This window comes from Bos indicus x Bos taurus, chromosome 15 (genome assembly GCF_003369695.1).
Source record: "Bos indicus x Bos taurus breed Angus x Brahman F1 hybrid chromosome 15, Bos_hybrid_MaternalHap_v2.0, whole genome shotgun sequence".
Classification (NCBI taxonomy): domain Eukaryota; kingdom Metazoa; phylum Chordata; class Mammalia; order Artiodactyla; family Bovidae; genus Bos; species Bos indicus x Bos taurus.
The window spans coordinates 67,611,847-67,636,994 of NC_040090.1; the positions used below are offsets into that span (position 1 = coordinate 67,611,847).

At 37.9% G+C, this 25,148-nt stretch overlaps 1 protein-coding gene across 1 annotated transcript in view; it reads right to left on the reverse strand.

The window, feature by feature from the left end:
* The window catches only part of GUCY1A2 (guanylate cyclase 1 soluble subunit alpha 2), a 506,039-nt gene that overhangs the window by 132,152 nt on the left and 348,739 nt on the right, over window positions 1-25,148 (reverse strand). Inside the window, exon 6 of the mRNA XM_027563856.1 lies at window positions 23,630-23,773. Within this exon, the coding sequence (XP_027419657.1) occupies window positions 23,630-23,773 (144 nt within the window). The remainder of the gene's footprint in view (window positions 1-23,629; window positions 23,774-25,148) is intronic.

The window sequence follows — 25,148 nt, forward strand, 5'->3', positions numbered from 1 at the left end:
AACAAAGCTAGTGGAGGTGACGGAATTCCAGTTGAGCTATTTCAGATCCTAAAAGATGATGCTGTGAAAGTGCTGCACTCAATATGCCAGCAAATTTGGAAAACTCAGCAGTGGCCACAGGACTGGAAAAGGTCAGTTTTCATTCCAAACCCAAAGAAAGCCAATGCCAAAGAATGCTCAAACTACCACACAATTGCAATCATCTCACACACTAGTAATGATCAAAATTCTCCAAGCCAGGCTTCAGCAATATGTGAACCGTGAACTTCCAGATGTTCAAGCTGGTTTCAGAAAAGGCGGCGGAAACAGAGATCAAATTGCCAACATCTGCTGCATCATCGAAAAAGCAAGAGAGTTCCAGAAAAACATCTATTTCTGCTTTATTGAGTATGCCAAAGCCTTTGACTGGGTGGATCACAATAAACTGTGGAAAATCCTGAAGGAGATGGGAATACCAGACCACCTGACCTGCCTCTTGAGAAACCTGAATGCAGGTCAGGAAGCAACAGTTAGAACTGGACATGGAAAAACAGACTTGTTCCAAATAGGAAAGGAGTACGTCAAGGCTGTATATTGTCACCTTGCTTATTTAACTTATATGCAGAGAACATCACGAGAAACGCTGGGCTGGAGGAAGCACAATCTGGAATCAAGATTGTTGGGAGAAATATCAATAACCTCAGATATGCAAATTATACCACCCTTATGGCAGAAAGTGAAGAAGAACTAAAGAACCTGTTGATGAAAGTGAAAGGGGAGAGTGAAAAAGTTGGCTTAAAGCTCAACATTCAGAAAACTAAGATGATGGTAACCAGTCCAATCACTTCATGACAAATAGATGGGGAAACAGTGGAAACAGTGGCTGATTTTGTTTTTCTGGGCTCCAAAATCACTGCAGATGGCGACTATAGCCATGAAATTAAAAGACGCTTACTCCTCGGAAGGAAAGTTACGACCAGCCTAGATAGCATATTAAAAGGCAGAGACATTACTTTGCCAACAAAGGTCCATCTAGTCAAGGCTATGGTTTTTCCAGTGGTCATGTATGGATATGAGAGTTGGACTGTGAAGAAAGCTGAACATAGAAGACTTGATGCTTTTGAACTGTGGTGTTGGAGCAGACTCCTGAGAGTCCCTTGGACTGCAAGGAGATCCAACAAGTCCATCTAATGGAGATCAGTCCTGGGTGTTCATTGGAAGGACTAATATTGAAGCTGAAACTCCAGTACTTTGGGCACCTGATGGGAAGAGCTGATTCATTTGAAAAGACCCTGATGCTGGGAAAGATTGAGGGCAGGAGGAGAAGGGGATGACAGTGGATGAGATGGTTGGATGGCATCACCAACTCAATGGACATGAGTTTGGGTGAACTCCAGGAGTTGGTGATGGACAGGATGGCCTGGCGTGCTGCGGTTCATGGGGTTGCAAAGAGTTGGCCAGTCAAAGGCTTTAGTGTAGTCACTGAAGTAGATGTTTGGAATTCCCTTGGTTTTTGTATGATCCAACAAATGTTGGAAGTTGGATCTCTAGTCCTTTGTCTTTTCTAAACCCAGCTTGTCATTCTGGAATTGCTCGGTTCACCTACTGTTGAAGCCTAGCTTGAAGGATCCTGAGCATTTCCTTGACAGCATGTGAAATGAGCACAATTGTATGGTAGTTTCACCATTCTTTGGCATTGCATTTCTTTGAGATGGGAGTGAAAACTGACCTTTTCCAGGCCTGTTGTCACTACTGAGTTTTCCAAATTTGCTAACATATTGAGTTCAGCACTTTTACAGCTTCATCTTTTAGGGTCTGAAATAGCTAAGCTGGAATTGCATCACGTCTACTAGCTTTGTTGGTAGTAATGCTTCGTAGGGCCCATTCGGCTTCACATTCCAAGATGTCTGGCTCTAGATGAGTGACCACATCATCATGGCTATCTGGGTTAAGGCCTTTTTATGGATAGTTCTTCTGTGTATTCTTGCCACCTCTCAGTCTTTTCTGTTTCTGTTAGGTCTTTGCCATTTTTGTCCAATATTGTACTTATCTTTGTATGAAATGTTCCCTTGGTATTTCCAATTTTATTGAAGAGATCTCTATCTAGTCTTTCCCATTCTATTTTTTCCCTCTATTTCTTTGCATTGCTCACTTAATAAGGTTTCCCTTTCTCTCCTTGCTATTCTCTGGAACTCTGCATTCAGTAGCGTATATTTTCCCCTTTCTCCCATGGTTTTTGCTTCTCTTCTTTTCTCAACTATTTGTAAGGCCTCCTCAGTCAACCACTTTGCCTTTTTGCATTTCTTTTTCTTTTGGATCATTTTGGTCATCACCTTCTGTACAATGTTATCAATCTCAACCCATAGTAATTTAAGCAGTCTGTCTACCAGATCTAATCCCTCAAATCTATTTATCACCTCCACTGCATAATCATAAGGGATTTGTTTTGGGTCATACCTTAATGGCTTAGTTGCTTTCCCTATTTTCTTCAACTTAAATCTTAATTTTGAAATTAGGAGCTCGTGATCTGAGCCACAGTCAGCTCCAGTTCTCTCTTTTGGTGACCATATAGAACTTCTCCATCTTCATCTGCAAAGAGTATAATCAATCTTATTTCAGTGTTGACTATTTTGTGATATCCATGTGTAGAATCGTCTCTTCTGTTGTTAGAAGTGAGTGTTTGGTATGACCAGTGCATTCTTTTGTCAAGACTCTGTTAGCCTTTACCCTGCTTCATTTTGTACTCCAAGGTCAAACTTACCTGTTAGTCCAGTTATTTCTTAACTTCCTACTTTTGTATTCCAATCCCCTATCATGAAAAGGACAACTTTTTTTTTTTGGTGTTAGTTCTATAAGGTCTTGTCTTCATAGAACCATTCAACTCCAGCTTCTTCAGCATTAGTGGTTGGGGCACAGATTAGGATTACTGTGATAGTCAATGGTTTGCCTTGGAAATGAGCAGAGATCATTCTGTTGTTTTTGACACTGCACCCAAGTACTGCATTTCTGACTCTTTCTTCACTATGAGGGTACTCCAAATTTTTTAAGGGATTCTTTCCCACAGTAGTAGATATAATGGTAATATGAATTAAATTCTCCCATTCCCCTCCATTTTAGTTCACTGACTCCTACAATGTTGATGTTTACACTTGCCATCTCCTGCTTGACCATGTCAGGTTAACTTGATTCATACATAGGACATAACATTGCAGGTTCCTATGCAATATTGTTCTTTACAGTATTGGACTTTACTTTCACCACCAGATAGGTACACAACTAAGAGTCACTTGCACTTTGGCCTAGGCTCTTCATTCTTTCTGGAGCTTTTTCTCCACTCTTTCCTAGTAGCATACAGACTCTAAGTATTGCTTTTTGATTCTCCATGCTCATGTCACTATTTGGAGGGAAAGGCGCATGCAAAATGCTAAGAAGTCTCTTCTTAAGTATGAAAAGGAAATCCTTAAATTATTAAAGGCAGTATAGGATGCTAAAGAAATACTTGTGGTACACTGTAAGGGACACCAACCTCTAGCTTCTGGGTTAGAAAATGGAAAGGGAAATCATTGAGCTGATGAGAGACAAAGAGAGCAGCTTGTAAGTTAATAGACAGCATTCAGGCAGTTTTAAAATTCCCAAGCCTAGTAGAAGAAATGCTACAAACTTGCTACTCCAAGGAAGAGGAGGACTGGGCTAAAAGCAGAGGATTAATAAATCAAAGAGGATGAAAGTGAAAGTGAAGTCACTCAGTTGTGTCTGACTCTTTGAGACCCCATGGACACCAGGATCCTCTGTCCATGGGATTTTCTAGGCAAGAGTACTGGAGTGGGTTGCCATTTCCTTCTCCAAAATAAAAGAACTGTGATTCCACAAGTCCAACAGTAAAAACTAATTAAGGCTTTACACAAAACTTCCCATTATGAATATGAAGTTTTTGGAATTTGTTAATATATTTGTTTATGGGAAGGGAAATGAAGACTGTGGTGGCACAGATCACCAAATCATGTGACACCTACTTACAAAATAACCCTAAAACTTTGCCACTTTCCCCTGTATTAGTTAAACCTGTTCAACACAGAGGAAGCTATCTAGGAGAGGTTTGGCAGATTGATTCCACTCAAATGCCCAGGTCCCAAGGATATAAATATTTGTTATTGATGGTAGACACATTTACAAGTTGCATAAAGGCATTCCCTATATGAACTGAGTGGGCTTCAAAAGTAACAAAAAATTTACTTAAGGAAATAATCCCTTGCTTTGGTTTACCTCAATCTATACAAAGTGATAATGAGCCCACTTGACTGCCTAGATACTAAGTCACTTCAGTCATGTCTGACTCTTTGCAACCTATGGACTGTAGACCACCAGGCTCCCCTTTCCACAGGATTCTCTAGGCAAGAATACTGGAGTGGATTGCTATGCTGTCTTCCAGAGGATCTTCCTGACCCAGGAATTGAATCTGCGTCTCCTGTGCCTCCTATATTGCAGGTGGATTCTTTACCGCTGAGCCACCAAGGAAGCCCAAATGGCCTGCATATTTCTCTAAAATCACCCAACAAGTATATAAAACTTTAGAAGTAAGGTATTTCTTTCTTGCTGCACGGAGGTCCCAATCCTCAGGAAAAGTAGAAAAGATGAATGAGTTAGCTCACAGTGAAGTGAACTATAGCTGAATTATGCCAAGAGACTGGAGAAAAATGGGTCCAAGTATTAACAGTTTCTCTAATGAGAATAAGAGCAGCCTAAGGAATAACTAAAGGTCAGTCCCTATGAGTTAATGTATGGGAGAACTTTCTTAACAAATGACTTTGTGTTAAATGAAAAAGCAACTGTACTTAAAGATTATGCTATTAATCTAGGACAAGTACAATGGGCTCTAAAAATCATAGGAAAATATATTGTCAGATAAGACAGAGATTCATCAAAACACTGTTAACATCAATCCGAGAGATTGGGTTCTAATTAAAAGTTAGAAAGAGGGGTCATCCAATGATCAGTTATGACCAAGGTGGTTAGAAAAGGTCAACCTCCCAAGATTGAACCAGGAAGAAACAGAAATTATGAACTACCCAATTACAAACACTGAAATTGAAACAGTGATCAAAAATCTCCCCAAAAGACTTTAATGCCCATCTCACACCTATGGATAGATCAACCAAACAGAAAATTATCAAGGAAATACAAACTTTAAAGGATACTATGGACCAGTGAGATCTAATTGATCTCTATAGGACATTTCACCCCCAAACAATGAATTTCACCTTTTTCTCAAGTGGCACACGGAATATTCTCCAGGCTAGATCACAACCTGGGCCATAAATCTAGCTTTGGTAAATTCAAAAAAATTGAAATTATTTCAAGTATCTTTTCTGTTCATAATGTGGTAAGATTAGATGTCAATTATAGGAAAAAAGGATCTTCACAACCAAGATAATCACGATGGTGTGATCACTCACCTAGGGCCAAACATCCTGGAATGTGAAATCAAGCGGGCCTTAGAAAAAATGACTATGAACAAAGTTAGTGGAGGTGATGGAATTCCAGTTGAGCTATTTCAAATCCTGAAAGATGATGCTGTGAAAGTGCTGCCCTCAATATACCAGCAAATTTGGAAAACTCAGCAGTGGACACAGAACTGGAAAAGGTCAGTTTTCATTCCAATCCCAAAGAAAGGCAATGCCAAAGAATCCTCAAACTACTGCACAATTGCACTCATCTCACATGCTAGTAAAGTAATGATCAAAATTCTCCAAGCCAGGCTTTAGTAGTACGTGAACTGTGAACTTTCAGATATACAAGCTGGTTTTAGAAAAAGCACAGGAAACAGAGATCAAATTGCCAACATCTGCTGGATCATCAAAAAAGCAAGAGAGTTCCAGAAAAACATCTATTTCTGCTTTTTGACTATGCCAAAACCTTTGACTGTGTGGATCACAATAAACTGTGGAAAATTCTGAAAGAGATGGGAATATCAGACCATCTGACCTGCTTCTTGAGAAACCTGTATGCAGGTCAGGAAGCAACAGTTAGAACTGGACATGGAACAACAGACTGGTTCCAAATAGGAAAGGCTGTATATTGTCACCCTGTTTATTTAACTTTTATGCATAATCCATCATGAGAAATGCTGGGCTGGAGTAAGCACAGGCTGGAATCAAGATTGCTGGGAGAAATATCAATAACCTCAGATATGCAGATGACACCACCCTTATGGCAGAAAGTGAATAAGAACTAAAGAGCCTCTTGATGAAAGTTAGAGAGGAGAGTGAAAAAGTTGGCTTAAAGCTCAACATTCAGAAAACGAAGATCATGGCATCTGGTCCTATCATTTCATGGCAAAAAATGGAGAAACTGGCAGACTTTTTTTTCTGGGCTCCAAAATCAGTGCAGATGGTGAATTGCAGCCATGAAACTAAAAGACACTTACTTCTTGGAAGGAAAGTTATGACCAATCTAGACAGCATATTAAAAAGCAGAGACATAACTTTGTCAACAAAAGTCTGTCTAGTCAAGGCTGTGGTTTTTCCAGTGGTCATATATGGATGTGAGTGTTGGACTCTAAAGAAAGCTGAGCTCCGCAGAATTGATGCTTTTGAACTGTGGTGTTGGAGAAGACTCTTGGGAGTCCCTTGGACTGCAAGGAGATCCAACCAGTCCATCGTATAGGAGATCAGTCCTGGGTGTTCATTGGTGGGACTGATGTTGAAGCTGAAACTCTAATATTTTGGCCACCTGATGTGAAGAGCTGACTCATTTGAAAAGACCCTGATGCTGGGAAAGATTGAGGGCATGAGGAGCAGGGGACAACAGAGGATGAGATGGTTGGATGGCATTACTAACTCAATGGACATGGGTTTGGGTGGACTCTGGGAGTTGGTGATGGACAGGGATTTCTGGCGTACTGTGGTTCATGAGGTCTCAAGGAGTCGGACACGACTGAGCAATAGAAATGAACTGAACTGAAAGTCAGGAACAAGAAAAGGTGCCCATTCTCACCACTACTATTCAACAGAGTTTTGGAAGTTTTAGCCACAGCAATCAGAGAAGAAAAAGAAATAAAAGGAATCCAGACTGGAAAAAAAGAAGTAAAACCCTCACTGTTTGCAGATGACATGATCCTCTACATAGAAAACCCTAAAGACACAACCAGAAAATTACTAGAGCTAATCAATGAATACACTAAAGTTGCATGATATAAAATTAACACACAGAAATGCCTTGCATTCCTATACACTAACAGTTAGATAACAGAAAGAGAAATTAAGGAAACAATTTCATTCACCCTTGTGACGAAAAGAATCAAACACTTAGGAATACATCTACCTAAAGAAACAAAAGACCTACATATAGAAAGCTATAAAACATTAATGAAAGAAATCAAAGATGACACAAATAGATGGAGAAATATACCATGTTCATGAATCAGAAGAATCAATATAGTGAAAATGAGTATATTACCTAAAGCAATCTATAGATTCAACACAGTCCCTTTCAAGCTACCAATAGTATTTTTCAGAGAAATAGAACAAATTATTTCACAGTTTGTATGGAAATACAAAAAACCTTGAATAGCCAAAGCAATGTTGAGAAAGAAGAATGGAACTGGAGGAATCAACCTGCCTGACATCAGATATACAACAAAGCTACAGCCATCAAGACAGTATGGTACCGGCGCAAAGAAAGAAATATAGATCAATGGAACAAAACAGAAAGCCCAGAGATATGTCCATGCACCTAAGCACACCTTATCTTTGACAAAGGAGGCGAGAATATACAATGGAGAAGAGACAATGTCTTTAATAAGTGGTGCTGGGAAAACTGGTCAACCACTTTAAAAAAATGAAACTAGAACACTTTCTAACACCACACACAAAGAAACTCAAAATGAATTAAAAATCTAAATGTAACACCAGAAACTATAAAACTCCTAGAGGAAAACATAGGCAAAACACTCTCTGACATAAATCACAGCAGGATGCTCTATGACCCACCTCCCAGAGTAATTGAAATAAAAGCAAAAATATACAAATGGGACATAATTAAACGTAAAACCTTTTGCACAACGAAGGAAATTATAAGCAAGGTGAAAAGACAGCCTTCAGAATGGGAGAAAATAATAGCAAACAAAGCAACTGACAAAGAATTAATCTAAAAAAATATACAAGCAGATTCTCCAGCTCAATTCCAGAAAAATAAAAAACCCAACCAAAAAATGGGCCAAAGACCTAAACAGATATTTCTCCAGAGAAAACATAAAGATGGCTAACAAACACATGAAAAGATGCTCAACATCACTCATTATCAGAGAACTGCAAATCAAAATGTACCAGAATGAGGTACCAACTCACGCCAGTCAGAATGGCTGCTCTCAAAAAGTCTATGAACAATAAGTGCTGGAGATTGTGCAGAGAAAAGGAAACCCTCTTACACTGTTGGTGGGAATGCAAACTGGAGAACAGTGTGGAGATTCCTTAAAAAAGTGGAAATAGAACTGCCATACAACCCAGCAATCCCACTGCTGGGCATACACACCAAGGAAACCAGAACTGAAAGAGACATATGTATGTCAACATTCATTGCAAAGCAACCTAGAGGTTCATCGGCAGATGAATGGATAAGAAAGCTGTGGTACATATACACAATGGAATATTACTCAGCTATTAAAAAGACACATTTGAATCAGTTCTAATGAGATGGATGAAACTGGAGCCTATTTTACAGAGTGAAGTAAGTCAGAATGAATAACACCAATATAGTATGCATGCATGCATGCTAAGTTGCTTCAGTCGTGTCCGATTCTGTGCGACCCCATAGACAGCAGCCCACCAGGCTCCCCTGCCCCTGGGATTCTCCAGGCAAGAGTACTGGAGTGGGTTGCCATTTCCTTCTCCAATGCAGGAAAGTGAAAAGTGAAAATGAAGTCACTCAGTCGTGTCCAACTCTTAGTGACTCCATGGACTGCAGCCTACCAGGCTCCTCTGTCCATGGGATTTTCCAGGCAAGAGTACTGGAGTGGGCTGCCATTGCCTTCTCCCAACCAATATAGTATATTAATGCATATATATGGAATTTAGAAAGATGGTAACAATGTCCATATATGCAGGACAGCAAAAGAGAGACAGATATAAAGAAAAGACTTTTGGACTCTGTGGGAGAAGGTGAGGATGGGATGATTTGAGAGAATAGTAATGAAACATATATATTTCCATATGTGAAATAGATCACCAGTCCCAATTTGATGCTTGAAATAGGGCACTCAATGCCAGTGTGCTGACACATCCCTGAGAGATGGGATGGGGAGGGAGGTGGGAAGGGGTTCAGGATGGGGGACACGTGTACACCCATGGCTGATTCATGTCACCGTATGGCAAAAACCACTACAATATTATAAAGTAATTAGCCTCCATTTAAAATAAATAATTAAAAAAAAAAAACTCCCCAAAAATAAAAGCCCAGCATCAGATGGCTTCACTGGGGAATTCTATCAGACATTTAGAGAAGACTTAATGCCTATTTTTCTGAAACTCTTCCAAAAAGTTGCAGAGGAAGGAACACTTTCAAACTCATTCTACGAGGCCACAATCACCCTTATACCAAAACCAGGCAAAGACAATATGAAAAAAGAAAATTACATGCCAATATCACTGATGAACATAAATGCAAAAATCCTCAACAGAATTTTAGCAAACAGAATTCAACAACACATTAAAAAGCTGATACACCATGATCAAGTCAGGTTTATTCCAGGGATGCAAGGATTCTTCAATATATGCAAAGCAATCAATGTGATACACCATATCAACAAATTGAAAGATAAAAACCACATGATCATCTCAACAGATGCAGAAAAAGCCTTTGACAAAATTCAGCACCCATTTATGATAAAAGTGCTTCAAAAAATGGGCAAAGAAGCAACCTACCTCACTATAGTAAAGGCCATATATGATAAGCCTACAGAAAACATTATTCTTAATGGTGAAAAACTGAAAGCATTCTCCCTAAGATCAGGAGCAAGACAAGGGTGTCCACTCTCACCACTATTATTCAACATAATTTTGGAAGTCCTAGCTATGGCAATTAGAGAAGAAAAAGAAATAAAAGAAATCCAGATCAGAAAACAAGAAGTAAAACCCTCACTGTTTAAAGATGACATGATACTATACATATAAAATCCAAAAGAAACTATCAAAAAATTACTAGAGCTAATCACTGAATTCAGCAAAGTCGTAGGATACAAGGTCAATACACAAAAATCACTTGCATTCCTATATACCAGCAATGAAGAATCAGAAAGAGGAATTAAGGAATCAATACCATTCACCACTGGAACAAAAAGAATAAACCTACCTAAGGAGACAAAAGACCTGTATATAGAAAGCTATAAGACACTGATGAAAGAAATCCAAGATGATGTAAACAGATGGAGAGATATTCCATGTTCCTGGGTAGGAAGAATCAATATTGTGAAAATGACTATACTACCAAATGCAATCTACAGATTCAGTGAGATCTGTATCAAATTACCAAGTTCATTTTTTCACAGAACTAGAACAAAAAATTTCACAATTCATATGGAAACACAAAAGACACCGAATAGCCAAAGCAGTCTTGAGAAAGAATGGAGCTGGAGGAATCAACCTTCCTGACTTAAGACAATACTACAAAGCTACAGTCATCAAGACAGTATGGTACTGGCACAAAAACAGAAATATAGACCAATGGAAAAAGATAGAGAACCCAGAGATAAACCCATGCAGAGATGGGTACCTTATTTTTGACAAAAGAGGCAAGAATATACAGTGGGGCAAAGACAGTGTCTTCAACAAATGGTTCTGGAAAAACTGGACAGCTATGTGCAAAAGAATAAAATTAGATCACTACCTAACACCAAACACAAAGATAAACTCAAAATAGATTAAAGACTTAAATGTAAGATCAGTTCAGTTCAGTTCAGTCACTCAGTCATGTCCAACTCCTCATAACCCCATGGACTGCAGCACGTCAGGCCTCCCTGTCCATTGCCAACTTCCGGAGTTTACTCAAACTCATGCCCATTGAGTCGGTGATGCCACCCAACCATCTCATCCTCTGTCCAGAGACTATCTCTTAGAAGAGAACATATGCAGAACATTTGATGACAAATCACAGAAAGATTTTCTATGACCCACCTCCTAGAGTAGTGGAAATAAAAACAAAAATAAACAAATGGGACCTAATTAAACTTAAAAGTGTTCCATAGCAAAAGAAACTACAAACAAAGTGAAAAGACAAGCCTCAGAATGGGAGGAAATAATAACAAAGAAAACAACTGACAAATAATTTCCAAAATATACAAACAGTTCATACAACTAAATACCAGAAAAGCAAACAATCCAATGAAAAAGTAGGAAACGAACCTGAAAAGACATTTCTCGAAAGTAGACATACAAATGGCTAACAAGCACATGAAAAGATGTTCAACATCACTCGTTTTTAGAATGAAAATCAAAACTACATTGAGATACCACCTCACACCAGTCAGAATGGCCATCCTCAAAAAGTCTACAAACAATAAATGAGGAGAGGGTGTGGAGAAAAGGGAATACTTGCATTGCTGGTGTGAATGGAAACTGATACAGCCACTATGAAAGACAGCATGGAGATTCCTTAAAAAGCTAGGAATAAAACCACCATGTGACCCAGCAATCCCACTCCTAGGCATATAGCCTAAGGAATCCAAAATTGAAAGACATGTACCCCAATGTTCAATGAAGCACTATTTACAATAGCTAGAACATGGAAGCAACTTAGATGTCCATTGACAGATGAATGGATAAGGAAACTGTGTATATATGTACATATTTACAATGGAATACTACTGATCCAAAAAAAGGAACACATTTCAATCTGTTCTAATGAGGTGGATGAAAGTAGAGCCTATTATACAGAGTGAAGTAAGTCAGAAAGAGAAATATAAATACCATATACTGACACATATACATGGAATCTAAAGAGATGGCACTGATGAATTTATTTTCAGGGCAGCAATGGAGAAACAGATACAGAGAACAAACCTACGGACATGGGGGTAGGAAAGGAGGGAGAAGGGGAGCTGTATGGAGAGAGTAACATAGAAACTTAAAATACCACATGTAAAATAGATAGCCAATGGGAATTTGCTATACGACTCAGAGAACTCAAACAGGGGCTCTGTGACAGGCTAAAGGGTGGGATGGAGAGGTACAATAGGAGTTGTACCTATGGCTGATTCTTGTTGATGAATGACATAAAACCACAAAATTCTGTAAAGCAATTATCCTTCAATTAAAAAACTAAAAAAAATAAAAATAAAAAGTTATATTAACAAATCCCACTGCAATAAATAATAGAGGGATATTCTTCTTGGTCCACCTCTCTAGAGTTAAACCCTATAACTCAACCAACCAAAATGAGTGCACTTATTCTTATAAACCTGTTAACGATCTTAAGTTTCTGTTTAAAAGGCAATCATAGATGGGATATGCTGATCCTATCTAGGGAACCTACATGGATAAGTGATTTACTTACTCCTTGTTTTATTTATACCTCTCTTCTAGATATTGAGGTGTCACATTTGCTGGAAAAACATCGAAAAATCCCACTCTACAGCCTCCAAAACAGACAAATACTTAGTTAAAATTTCCATTTAAAAAATAAATAAATAAAAATTATAAGATGGTATATGATTATTAGCTTAGTTCACAATGTTGCTTCCATAAAAGCTGAAGAGAGTTCAAATGTTTTCCTACTCTGGGCTAAGTCTTATGCAGATTTTACTGATAACTCTAACTGCTGAATATGTGGTCAACTTCCCCTTTCCAGCAGCTCTGGATTGCCATGGTGGGTCTTCCAACTCCAGCATGCTGACTGGTTAGTTTTAAGACATTTAATTTTAGAAGAAAAAAATGCTAGTATGATCCTCCAAGAGAAAATCCATCACTTTATGGGATCACTTTTCCTGGCCTATAGCTTCCACCATATAAAATCCTGGACATTCTATGCATTTTTCATATAGTAAGACAGTTTCTCAGGCTCACTGGAAAGCCTACCCTAAAGTTAAAGACAAAACCAAAAGTCTATGGGCTGGAAATATATTCCAAATTTGGGACAGGTTTATTTGGCTCATTAGAGGATATGGTAGACTAAATGATAGAACTCTTTTTTGCTGGGAGCAGAAAGATCACTCTTGGATAAACAAAGAATATTTTACTAGAAATATGGGATGGTTACCTAGGGATGACTGTCACCACATCACAGTTCTAAGAGATAATGAATGGTTTAAAACAAACTGGGAAAGGAGGCTTAAAACACGCTCTAGGATTCTCTTGCGCCCAAGGACATATGTTAACTTCTTTGAGTCACTCTCCAGTCAACCTCCTTATGATGTGTGCTAGATGGACTTGCTCTGTCATTCAATAGTATGATCATTTAGCCAACATCCTTATGCCAGGACTAGGTTTTGAAAATGTAGTTCACATTGAGGCTCTAACAAAATTTATTCAAGGAGCCTTCCATGATAGAAATAATGCCAAATCCCTCTAAATGATGAAATGTCTCTAATGAGAAAAGCTGTTCTATAAAAGAGGATGGTCTTGGACATCATTACAGCTTCTTAGGGAGAGACCTGTGCTATCATCAAAACAAAATGTTTCTCTTTCATTCCAGATGAATCTATTAATGTATCTCAAATGTTAAAACATATGCACACACAAAAAATTGAGGCCTTACATAACCCATAACCCTCTTTCTGATTTGGGAACTGTTCTGGGAAAATGGCTTGGATCTCCAAAATCCTGATTACAATCTCTTTTGATGACCCTTCTAATGTGCACTGTTGTGTTTCTTTTGATCTGCATCTTTAACAGACTTATAAAATACTTACAGAGTGCTTATAGAAAAGATAATTTGAGTATTATAAACTGAATAAGTAAAATAGTATATTCTCTGGTAATATTTAAAATTAGAATTTTAGCCAATCAATTTTACACTTATTGATTCAAGGACATAACAAAATATTTGCAAGCAATTATAATTGATAATTCAAGTTCCTATTTCCTATCATGATAGGTGCCTCAATGGTGTGTAAAACCATATAAAATTTGTAATTTGTTTTTTTCAAAATTTGAGAAACTTGGGGAATTTTCCTTTGTCTTGAGCAAGTATTGCAACTCAAATAACTTAAATTTATAAAGCCTAAAAACTTAGATAGTTTGAAATAAACAGTCAACTGATCACATATAAGCTACTGTAACAATCAAACTTGTTTAATGAAAGATTCTTCCAATAAGTTTAGAAACATGCCCATGGAAACAAGTTAGTAGCCAAATCAAAATCAAATAAAAATGACAAAAAGCAACTCTAAACTTTGCAAATAATATAAATTAGTAATGAAGCTAAAATTGAGAGGGACAGAATAAAGAGACAAAGTAGGGTAATCTCACTAGGGGACTATAAGTAAAGGGAAAAAGTATGGGAGACTCCTGTAAGTTGAGCTTTACTCAAGAAAGCAGCTTTGTTTAACCACAAAACCAAGCAAGCTTGCTTAGCAACAAAGCATTCAGCAGACGCAAGAGACATGACCCAGAACAATAAAGTAATGTGACACAAAACCCACATTCTGCCTACAGAGCTCAGTAGTTAATGACCCCTAGGATATGCTCTCTGCACACATAAGAAACAAGACTTTATGGAAAGGTAATATTTCAAAGTAAAGATTCTTATTGTACTGAGACTTAAAATATTTTTTCCATAGTTCCATGATAGTTCAGGCTTGACCATCTAGGGCCAAGAAACTGGTGGAGTTGATGATAGAAGTGTGACATCTATCTACTTAAGAATAAAGAAGAAAGTGGTCTTTTCTCCTTCCCCACTTTCCCTTCGATTCTAAAACTGTAGCCCAGGTTCTCAGGTGCACCCTCTCATCCTCCACTTGTAAACATAACAAACATCCTATTCTAATAAATCACTTCTTATCTATCAGTTTACCTCTTGCTGAATTCTTTCTGTGCTGAGACATAAAGGACTAGAGCTCCTTGGAGCTCCCTGAAATGTCACTAAATGATTTCAAAATGATTAAGGGGATTTTAATATTTTGAATTCTCTGTTTGAATCCTTATTAAACCATTATTGGCATGCCCTCTTCTGATTTGATAAAGTAATTCATAGTCAGACCAGTTTTACATCCCCAAAAAGAAAATATGGATGAGCACACTGTAAAACTCTATTCCTTTGGTTTGGTTCTATAGTAATTTAAGTTTGCTTTGACAATGCTGCATCAATATAAACATTATATCTCCTATAAAAGAAAACCCAACATAGAAAAACAATCCCAAATGATAAATTTGCTGAGGTGGTAGCCTTGAAAATGTAAGATGTGATATCAGTTCAATCTGGAATGTGTATTTTTGCCATTTGCTTCACATTTGAGACATCATTCCTTTTTTTTGTTTGTTTTCCTGGCAGTGGTAGGAGTGTCAGTCACACGTGTAAATACTTCAATAATTACGTTGAGGGAACTTAAACTTAGATTTAAAAAAAATTATTGCTCCATGCTTTTCTGTTTTCACCATTGTTGGGAGTGGTTTGAAAACCGTTTCTCCACATTTAAAAAATTTCAAATGTAAACATACATGTACACATTTAGCGTGTGTTGTGCTAAGTCACTTTAGTCGTGTCCGACTCTTTGCAACCCTATGGACTGTGGCCTGCCAGGCTCCTCTGTCCATGGGATTCTCCAAGCAAGAATACTGTAGTGGGCTGCCATTTCCTCCTCCAGGGAATCTTCCTAACCCAGAGATTGAAACTGCGGCTTGTGCGGCTTCTGCATTGCAGGTGGATTCTTTATTGCTGAGCCACCAGGGAAGCCCCACACATTAAGCATAGTAATAAAATTAATAATTTTGCTATAATCTCTATATATTAATCTTCTTTATTGCATGCTCCTTCATCCAATCACTGTATTTCTTTCCCTAGAAGATAAGCAACATCTTGAATTTTGTATTAGTCATTTCTCACTTTCTACTTTCTCCATCAAGGTATTTCAAAATAACATATTTTTCATCTTTCTAGTTTCTAATTTTAATTCAATAGAATAATACTATAGCATTGTTTATAATACTATAAACAATACTATAGCATTTAGCCAGAAATCAAATTGCCAACATCTGTTGGATCATAAAGAAAGAGAATTCCAGAAAAACATTTACTTTTGCTTCATTAACTATGCTAAAGCCTTTGAGGGTGTAGATCACAACAAACTGGAAAATTCTTAAAGACAGGGGTACACCAGACCATCTTATCTGCCTCTTGCAAAACCTGTATGCAGGTCAAGAAGCAACAGTTAGAACCGGACTTGGAACAAAAAACTGGTTCCAAATTGGGAAAGGAGTATGTCAAGACTGTATATTGTCACCCTGCTTATTTCACTTCTATGTAGAGTTCAGTTCAGTTCAGTTTAGTTGCTCAGTCATATCCGACTCTTTGCAACCCCATGGATTGCATCACGCCAGGCCTCCCTGTCCATCACTAACTCCTGGAGTTTACACAAACTCATGTCCATTGAGTTGGCGATGCCATCCAACCATCTCATCCTCTGTTGTCCCCTTCTCCTCTATGTAGAGTACATCATGAGAAATACGGGGCTGGATGAAGCATAAGCTGGAATCAAGATTGCTATGTGCTGTATGCTGTGCTTAGCCGCTCAGTCATTTCTGACTCTTTGCAGCCCCATGGACTGTAGCCTGCCAGGCTCCTCTGTCCTTGGGGAGTCTCCAGACAAGAATACTGGAATGGGTTGCCATGCCCTCCTCCAGGGGATCTTCCCAACCCAGAGATCGAACCCAAGTCTTCCACATTGCAGGGCATTCTTGCAACCGTCTGAGCCACTGAGATTGTGGGGAGAAATATCAATAACCTCAGATATGCAGATTACACCACTCTTATGGCAGAAAGCAAAGAGGAATTAAAGAGTCTCTTGAAGGTGAGAGTGAAAAAGCTGGTTAAAAACTCAACATTCAAAAAATGAAGATCATGGCATCTGATCCCACCACTTCATGGCAAATAGATGGGGAAACAATGGAAACAGTGAGAGACTTTATTTTCTTGGGCTCCAAAATCACTGTGGACAGTGACTGCAACCATGAAATTAAAAGACGACTGCTCCTTGGAAGAAAAGCTATGCCAAACCTAGACAGTGTAGTAAAAGACAGAGACATTGCTTTGCTGACAAAGATCTATATAGTCAAAGCTATGATTTTTCCAGTAGTCATGTAAGGATGTGAGAGCTGGACAATCAAAAAAGCTAAGTGCCAAAGAATTGATGCTTTCTAAACTGTAGTGTTGGAGAAGACTCTTCAGAATCCCTTGTCAGCAAGGAGATCAAAACCTGTCAGTCCTGGAGGAAATCAACCCTGAATATTCATTGGAAGGACTGATGCTAAAGCTGAAGCTCCAGTACTTTGGCCACCTGATGCGAAGAGCTGACTCATTTGAAAAGACCCTGATGCTGGGAAAGATTGAAGGCAGGAGGAGAAGGGGATGACAGAGGCTGAGAGGTTGGATGGCATCATTGACTCAATGGACAAGAGTTTGAGCAAACTCTGGGAGATGGTGAAGGACAGAGAAGCCTGGTGTGCTGCAGTCAATGGAGTCACAAAGAGTCGGACATGACAAAGTGACTGAACGATGATGATTCTTCCATCACTTGCTTCCTTTGCACAATATTATGTTTTTGACATCCATCCATGTTGATGTTCAGTAGCTGAAGCCATTCTTTTTCCTTGCTGTAATAGTATACCGAGGTATAATGTATCATCGTTTATCCATTCTATTTTTAAATGGATATTTATCTCAAGACTCTTTGGGGCCTTTATGAAAGTATCATTGTGAATAATATTGTGTGTGACTTCTCCTGCATATGCACACCAACTTTCTTGGAGCAAACATTTGAGAGAGGGATTACTGGGTTGTAAGAAAGGCACAAGTTAAACTCTACTAGTTAATGCCAAGCAAATCATACCATTTATACTCCCACCAGGTTTGTATGAGACTTCCTGCTACTCCAATTCCTCAGCAATAAAGTCACTGTCAGACCTTCAAAGTTGTGCCAAACTCATATGTAGGAAAGCTACATTATAGTGTTATTAATATGTCTAATGTGAATGCTGATGAGATTAACCAATGATATTTTATTACTTTTATGTATTGCAAAAAATTATCCTAGCTGTGGTTAACTTTTCATTCTCTATAGGTGTTCTTTGTCAAACAGGAAGGTTTTAGTTTTAATGTAGTAAAATTTATCCATATTTTCTTTTATGGTTTGAAAGTTTTTGGCCTGCCTAGTTTCCAAAAAGTTCTCTGCTCTTATTCAAATTTCTAATTATATCATATTGTATGCAAATGTCAAATCATTATGTAGTACACCTGAAACTGACATGTTTATGTTAATTATAGTTTAGTAAATAAATCACTGAGTTTATAAATTCCTAATTATAAATTAATAATTGTATACTACAGCCTATAATATTTAATCCACCTGTAATTGACTTATGTGCATACACAGGAAGTAGGGATGCAATTACATATTTTTTAAACATGGATAACAAATTGGCCCCCAAACATTTATTGAATAGACCATCTTTTCCCTACTGATGAATGTCACTGTTGTCTTTTATCGTGTCCTCTTTTTCTCTCATGCACTACAGTCTCATCGTTGCTCAGTCACTCAGTTGTGCCTAACTCTTTGTGACCCCATGAACTGCAGCACACCAGTGAGAGGGTAACAGGCAGGAAGGCCAGGGGTCTCCAAATGGAGGAAATAGCCTGCAAGTGTCAGACATTTTTTATCTCTCTTAAGCGGCAGGAGGAAACAAACTAGCAATATTTTTTCCTTCTCTATACAAATTTAAAGGGAGGTTTCTCTTAAAATACTGTGTTGCCATAATGACACCTGGTTTCGCCTGAAGTTAGCTATTCTCGAGCCTAGAGATAACCAATGCCTTTTTCTTATGGAAAGGTTCATCTTAAGCTATGCTAATGTACTATGCCTTTACCCCAAACTCTGTCTCCAAGTCGGTTCACCTCTTGGCCCAGAACCTACTTGACAAACCAGTATGGATATTGTTCCCCTAATCTATGTAAATGAAACTATTTGTATGGTGGTCTGCCCTTCTTCAAGATTCAAGTTAATCATTTTATGGCCCAGGATAAACCATTTGGCGGCAAGATTATCCCAAAATGCATCTTACGGGTGAGGGGCCTGGTGCCATTCTGAATTTTAAGACATTCCTTTCTTTCATTAACAGACTGCTAGTGACTATATAACATCCAGCTGAAGACTAGCAGGGGGGTACTCTTCTGCCCCCTTCTGATGCCTATGTCAGAAGCTTTCTCTATCTCCTTTATACTTTAATAAAACTTTATTACACAAAAGCTCTGAGCGATCAAGCCTCGTCTCTGGCCCCGGATTGAATTCTTCTCCTCCAGGGGCCAAGAATCCCGGTGTACTCGCGTGATTCAACAGCAACCTTTCACCAGGCTTCCCTGTCCTTCACCATCTCCCAGAGCTTGCTCAAACTCATGTCCATTGAGTCAGTGATGCCATCCAACCTTCTCATCTTCTACCACCTGCTTCTCCTCTTGCCCTCAGTCTTTTTGAGCATCAGGGTCTTTTCAGATGAGTTGGCTCTTTGCATCAGGTGGCCAAAGTATTGGAGCTTCAGTTTCAACATCTGTCCTTCCAATGGATATTCAGGGTTGATCTCTGCTAGGATTGACTGGCTTGATCTCCTTGCTGTCTGAGGGACACTCAAGAGTCTTCTCCAGCACCACAGTTTGAAAGCATCAATTCAGTGCTCAGGCTTTTTTATGGTCCAACTCTCACATCCCTACATAACTAATGGAAAAACCATAGCTTTGACTACTGACCTTTGTCGATAAAGTGATGTCTCTGCCTTTTAATATGCTGTCTAGGTTTTCATAGATTTTCTTCCAAGGAGCAAGCAGTCTCACTAAGATATGTCTAGTTTTGTTAAAGTGTTTTGTATAGCAAAGGAAACCTTGGACAAAATGAAAAGACAATCTACTGAATGAAAGAAAATATTTGCATATAATATAATATAATATTTGAATATAATGATTGATAAGCAGTTAATGTATAAAATATATAAACAAAATATATAAACAGCTCATACAACTCAATGTCAAAAAATAAACAATTCAATTAAAAATGGGCAGAAAACTTGAACAGATACACTTCCATCAGGCATATGAAAAAAATGTTCAACATTCCTAGTCATTGGAAAAATGCAAGTTAGAACCACAGGGAGATACCACTTCATACCGGTCAGAATGGCTCTGATCAAAAAGACCACAATAACAAATGGTGAGGATGTTGAGAAAAGAGGACTGTTGTATACTGTTGATGGAAATGTGAATTTGTGTAGCAACTGTGTAAGACAGTTTGGAACTTACTCAAAAAATTAAAGATAGAAGTATCATATGACCCATCATTTCAACTCCTGGTTATATATAGCTAAAGAAAACCAGAACACTTATTTGAAAGGATATGTGCACCTCAGTGTTCATAGCAGCATTATTTACAATTATGAAGATATGGAAATATTCTAAGGGTCAATCAACAGATTGTGGTATATATATACTACAGAATACTACTCAGACATAAAAAAAAATGAATAAAATTTTGCCATTTGCTACAAAATGGATGGACCCAGAGGATATTATACTTAGTGGAATAAGTCATACAAATACTGTATGTTATTACTTGAATGTGAAATCTAAAAATTAAAACAAACTAGTGAATATAACAAAAAAGAAATAGACTCACAGACATAGAAAAAAAAAAAACAAACAACAACTATTGATTACCTGTGGGGAGAAGGAAGAAGGGAAGGGAAAAATAGGGATAGGGGAGTAAGAAGTACACATTACTATGTATTAAATAAGCTGTAAGGGTATAAAGTGGGCTTCCCAGATGGTGCTAGTGGTAAAGAACCCACATGCCAATGCAGGAGACATAGAGAAATGGATTCTAAGCCAGGGTCAGGAAGATCCCTGGAGGAGGGCATGGCAACCCATTCCAGTATTCTTGTCTGGAGAATCCCATGGACAGAAGAGCCTGGCGGGCTGTGGTCAATAGGGTTGCAAAGAATCTGACATGGCTGAAGCAACTTAGGACGCACAAGCATGCAAGGATATATTGTACAGCACAGGGTATATAGCCAATACCTTATAATAACTATAAGTGGAGCATAATCTGTAAAAATTGTGAATCATGTTATATACCTGAAAATAAGAAAATATTGCAAATCAACTGTATCTCAAAAAATATATACATATCCCATTATACACATTGCAGATGTATCATGAAATTAAGTACAAATGAAGTAAAACATTAAAAGTAAACTAAAATACTTTTTATTTAAAAAGTAAAAAAAACACATTAATGTAAAAAAAAGATATAGCTTTGAATTCCCATGATTTCTCTTTTGTAGAATTCTTTAAGATTACTGTGTCTGAGACCTGATTTGTGTCTTTCAATAATTCCAGAGAAATTTTCAAAAATATTTTCTCTATTATCTTCATGTGCAGGTAATTCCAACTGAACTTATAATGTCTCCTATATATTTTACATTCTTTTATTCATATTTCCCCATTTTTAATTCTCTGGACAAATTTATGTATATTTTCTTTAACTGTATCTAATCTGCTTCTAAACTAATCTACTGAGAGTATTTTTGTTTTGGTTTGCTTGATTTTTTATTTTTGTTTGTTTTGGTATAGTGTTGATTGCTTAGAAATTCTCTGGTTCATTTTCAAACCTAGCTTTTTCAGCCTTGGATTTTTAAGCTTCTCTTTATTTCTTTAATTATACTAAGTAATGTCATTTAGATTATGTACAATAATTTTGATATCTGACAACATTCCAGGTCTGTTCTCATCTCCTGTTTCTATTGGTTCTTACTCATAGCACTTTGCTTTCCTATGTGAGTGTGTGTGTTTTTCCCCCTTTGTTTTATTTTGCTTTGTATTTAGTATCAGGCATTCATTTTTCAGAGAACTTTATCTGTGGAAATTCTTTAAAGAGTGAATTAAGGTTGACTTTCCTTGTGGAGGGATAGTGTTTTCTAGTGTCCTGTTATTACTTCTAATGATAGAGCACTTTAATTCACCTCTTAAATTTTGTTTATATATATAACTATAATATATATATGTGTGTGTATATATATATATGTGTGTGTGTGTGTGTGTGTGTGTTCAGCAATATGCTTAGTAGTTTCCAAAAAGCTACTATTTGTAAACTATTTAACACTACATTTTAATAATTTTATTCAGAAGGGTCACTCAGGGTATCTACTTTGCCATAGTGCCAAACTAGAAATGTATTCATATTTTGAGGTGTTTTCTGTATTTTTTGACCCATCATTGATGAACTGTTATTAAAGAGATGGCTTGAATTCAAGGTTACTTTGCCAAATACGAATTTTGGTTTATACATATTCATAGTAAAAGTATTTCTGGGATCTATCAGGTGCTTTCAGAAATATAGCTGGGTGACTTTATCCATTCTCAGATGTAAATCCCAACTGCAGACAGCTATCAGCATCAAAAAGAGTACAATACACTGGAAACTACATTTTCCAGCTTTTGATGTTTCCTCAATCTTGGGCTTGTCAACCACAAGTTGGCACTTGCCACGGGCACTTGCCATCGACCTCTATGAGGACTGAATCATGTGCTGCTGCAGCTGCTGATTTTCAACACTCTCTGAAGAGTTCAGGGTGGAGAGGAGAAACGAAGCACTCTGTGCTCAGGGAAAAACTGACCAGCAGATCTTCAGATAGCTATATATTTTCAGGAGCTGATTTTATTAGCCCAATTCTTGTATCTCATCATATCTACAAAAGCACTAAATTCCTTCATGGTGATGATTGCTCCTTGTGACTAGCAGAAATCATCTGCCAAAAAATATGTGCTCAATTGCATGTATTCCCCCGTCACCAAAATCACATATATACTGACCTTTGTCCCTCCCTATTTGGAGCAGTTCCTCAGATCTATCTGAGGTGCTATATTCCAGTCTACAGTCCTCATTTTGCCTCAAATAAAACTAAACTCACAACTTTCATGTTGTGCTTTTTTTTTAAGTCTGAAGGTTCCAACGTTCAAGCTCTGAAACAAAAAACAATTCAAAAGTAACCCTGAGCCCTGAGCTTCATAAGAACACCTGTACACTATGCACAGGAAGTTGTCCAGGTCCTCCAATTTCTCGCTTCTTATTTCTTGTTCTATGGATTATCTCTCAGGACCAATTCTCATCGTTACCCTTCTTTAGTGGGGGTGAACTGTTCACTAACAGTGGGTTCCTTCCTAGGTTTAATCCTTTAACTTTTTTTCCCCCATGGTAATTTGTCTTCCTCACACTTTTTCCTATTCTGGGTGGGTCATATTTCATTTGTTCCTTTCCTGGATTTGTAAGTTATCTCTAGTAATCCCTCTTTCTTAAGCAACTGGCTTATCTAGATCTGTAAACTATAGTAAGTAGAATTCAGAATGGAATTTCTTGCCTTCTTCAGTTACAGGTGCATTACTATTCAAACAAAATTGTTGAGAGGCTTACCTGAATTGGTCTTCCATCAGGTGTCAACACCTCTTCTGAAAGTTCCATCATCTTCAGGGCCATCAGAGCAATGGGTTTAGCATGGCAAAGGCTTTTTCTGTGGAGCCCTGCAGCAACACAGTATGCATCACCTATTGTTTCCACCTGCAGCAATCAGACAGATTAAATGCAAATGTGTGATAATGAACCAAAACAGAAATATTATCTGTGATCACAAATGTTGCTGGAAAATATATCAGCAAAGCACCAGTAATTAAACAATTAGAAAACCTGAGTGTAATCATAGCAGAGTCAAATACTAACATCTAGAGCTGTTTGTTGATCAACATTATCACCATAGATGATCATTAAAACCAGAAACAACTAGAATATAAAATAATATCCCCCACAAAAATAGGATTGTCACTATTTTGCCTGGAAAATTTCCAAATAATGACATTTTACAAATACACTCTCATCTCCTCAAGCCTTCAAGTAGACCTTCACTGGAAAGTAATTCTCTGCAGTTTTTCCAAAATACTCCACACATTTCTTAGTATTAAAATTTTTTTTTAAATTGAAGTATAGTTGATTTACAATGTTGTGTTAATTTAAGGTATAACTATGTTTGATATCAGAGAAGGCAATGGCAACCCACTCCAGTACTCTTGCTTGGAAAATCCCATGGACGGAGGAGCCTGGTGGGCTGCAGTCCATGGGGTCGCTAGGAGTCGGACACGACTGAGCGACTTCACTTTCACTTTTCACTTTCATGCATTGGAGAAGGAAATGGCAACCCACTCCAGTGTCCTTGCCTGGAGAATCCCAGGGACGGGGGAGCCTGGTAGGCTGCCATCTATGGGGTCGCACAGAGTCGGACACGACTGAAGCAACTTAGCAGCAGCAGCATGTTTGATATATCTATAATTTACTGTCTAGCCTATTCTTCAGTTCAGTTCAGTCATTCAGTTGTGTCCTGCTCTTTGGGATCCCATGCTTAACTCTTAATAATTCTAACACTGAACACTTCTTGAATTCATACTCTCTACCATTAATAGCATCAACTGCTTAACACACTTTATTTCATTTAATCCTCACAAATATCCTAAGTGGAAGAATTAGTATTGGTTATATTCTAGAGATTACAAATTGAAGCACAGAAACCCCTCCATAATCTTACAATTAAAGAGTTTGCGGACACTGTCAAGAGTCTTTCCAGATCCTGTTGTAACTTTTTTAAATTTATTTTTTAATTGGAGGAAAGTTGCTGTATAATGTTGTGTTGGTTTCTGCCATACGTCAACATGAATCAGCCATAGGTATACACATGGGCTTTCCTGTAGCTTAGGTGGTAAAGAATTTGCCTGCAAGGCAGGAGACCTGGGTTCAATGCCTGGGTTGGGACGATCTCCTGGAGAAGGAAATGGCAACCCACTCCAGTATTCTTGCCTGAAGAATCCCATGGACAAAGAAGCCTGATGGGCTACAGTCTACAAGGTCGCACAGAGTCAGACATGACTAAGTGACAAACGCTACTACT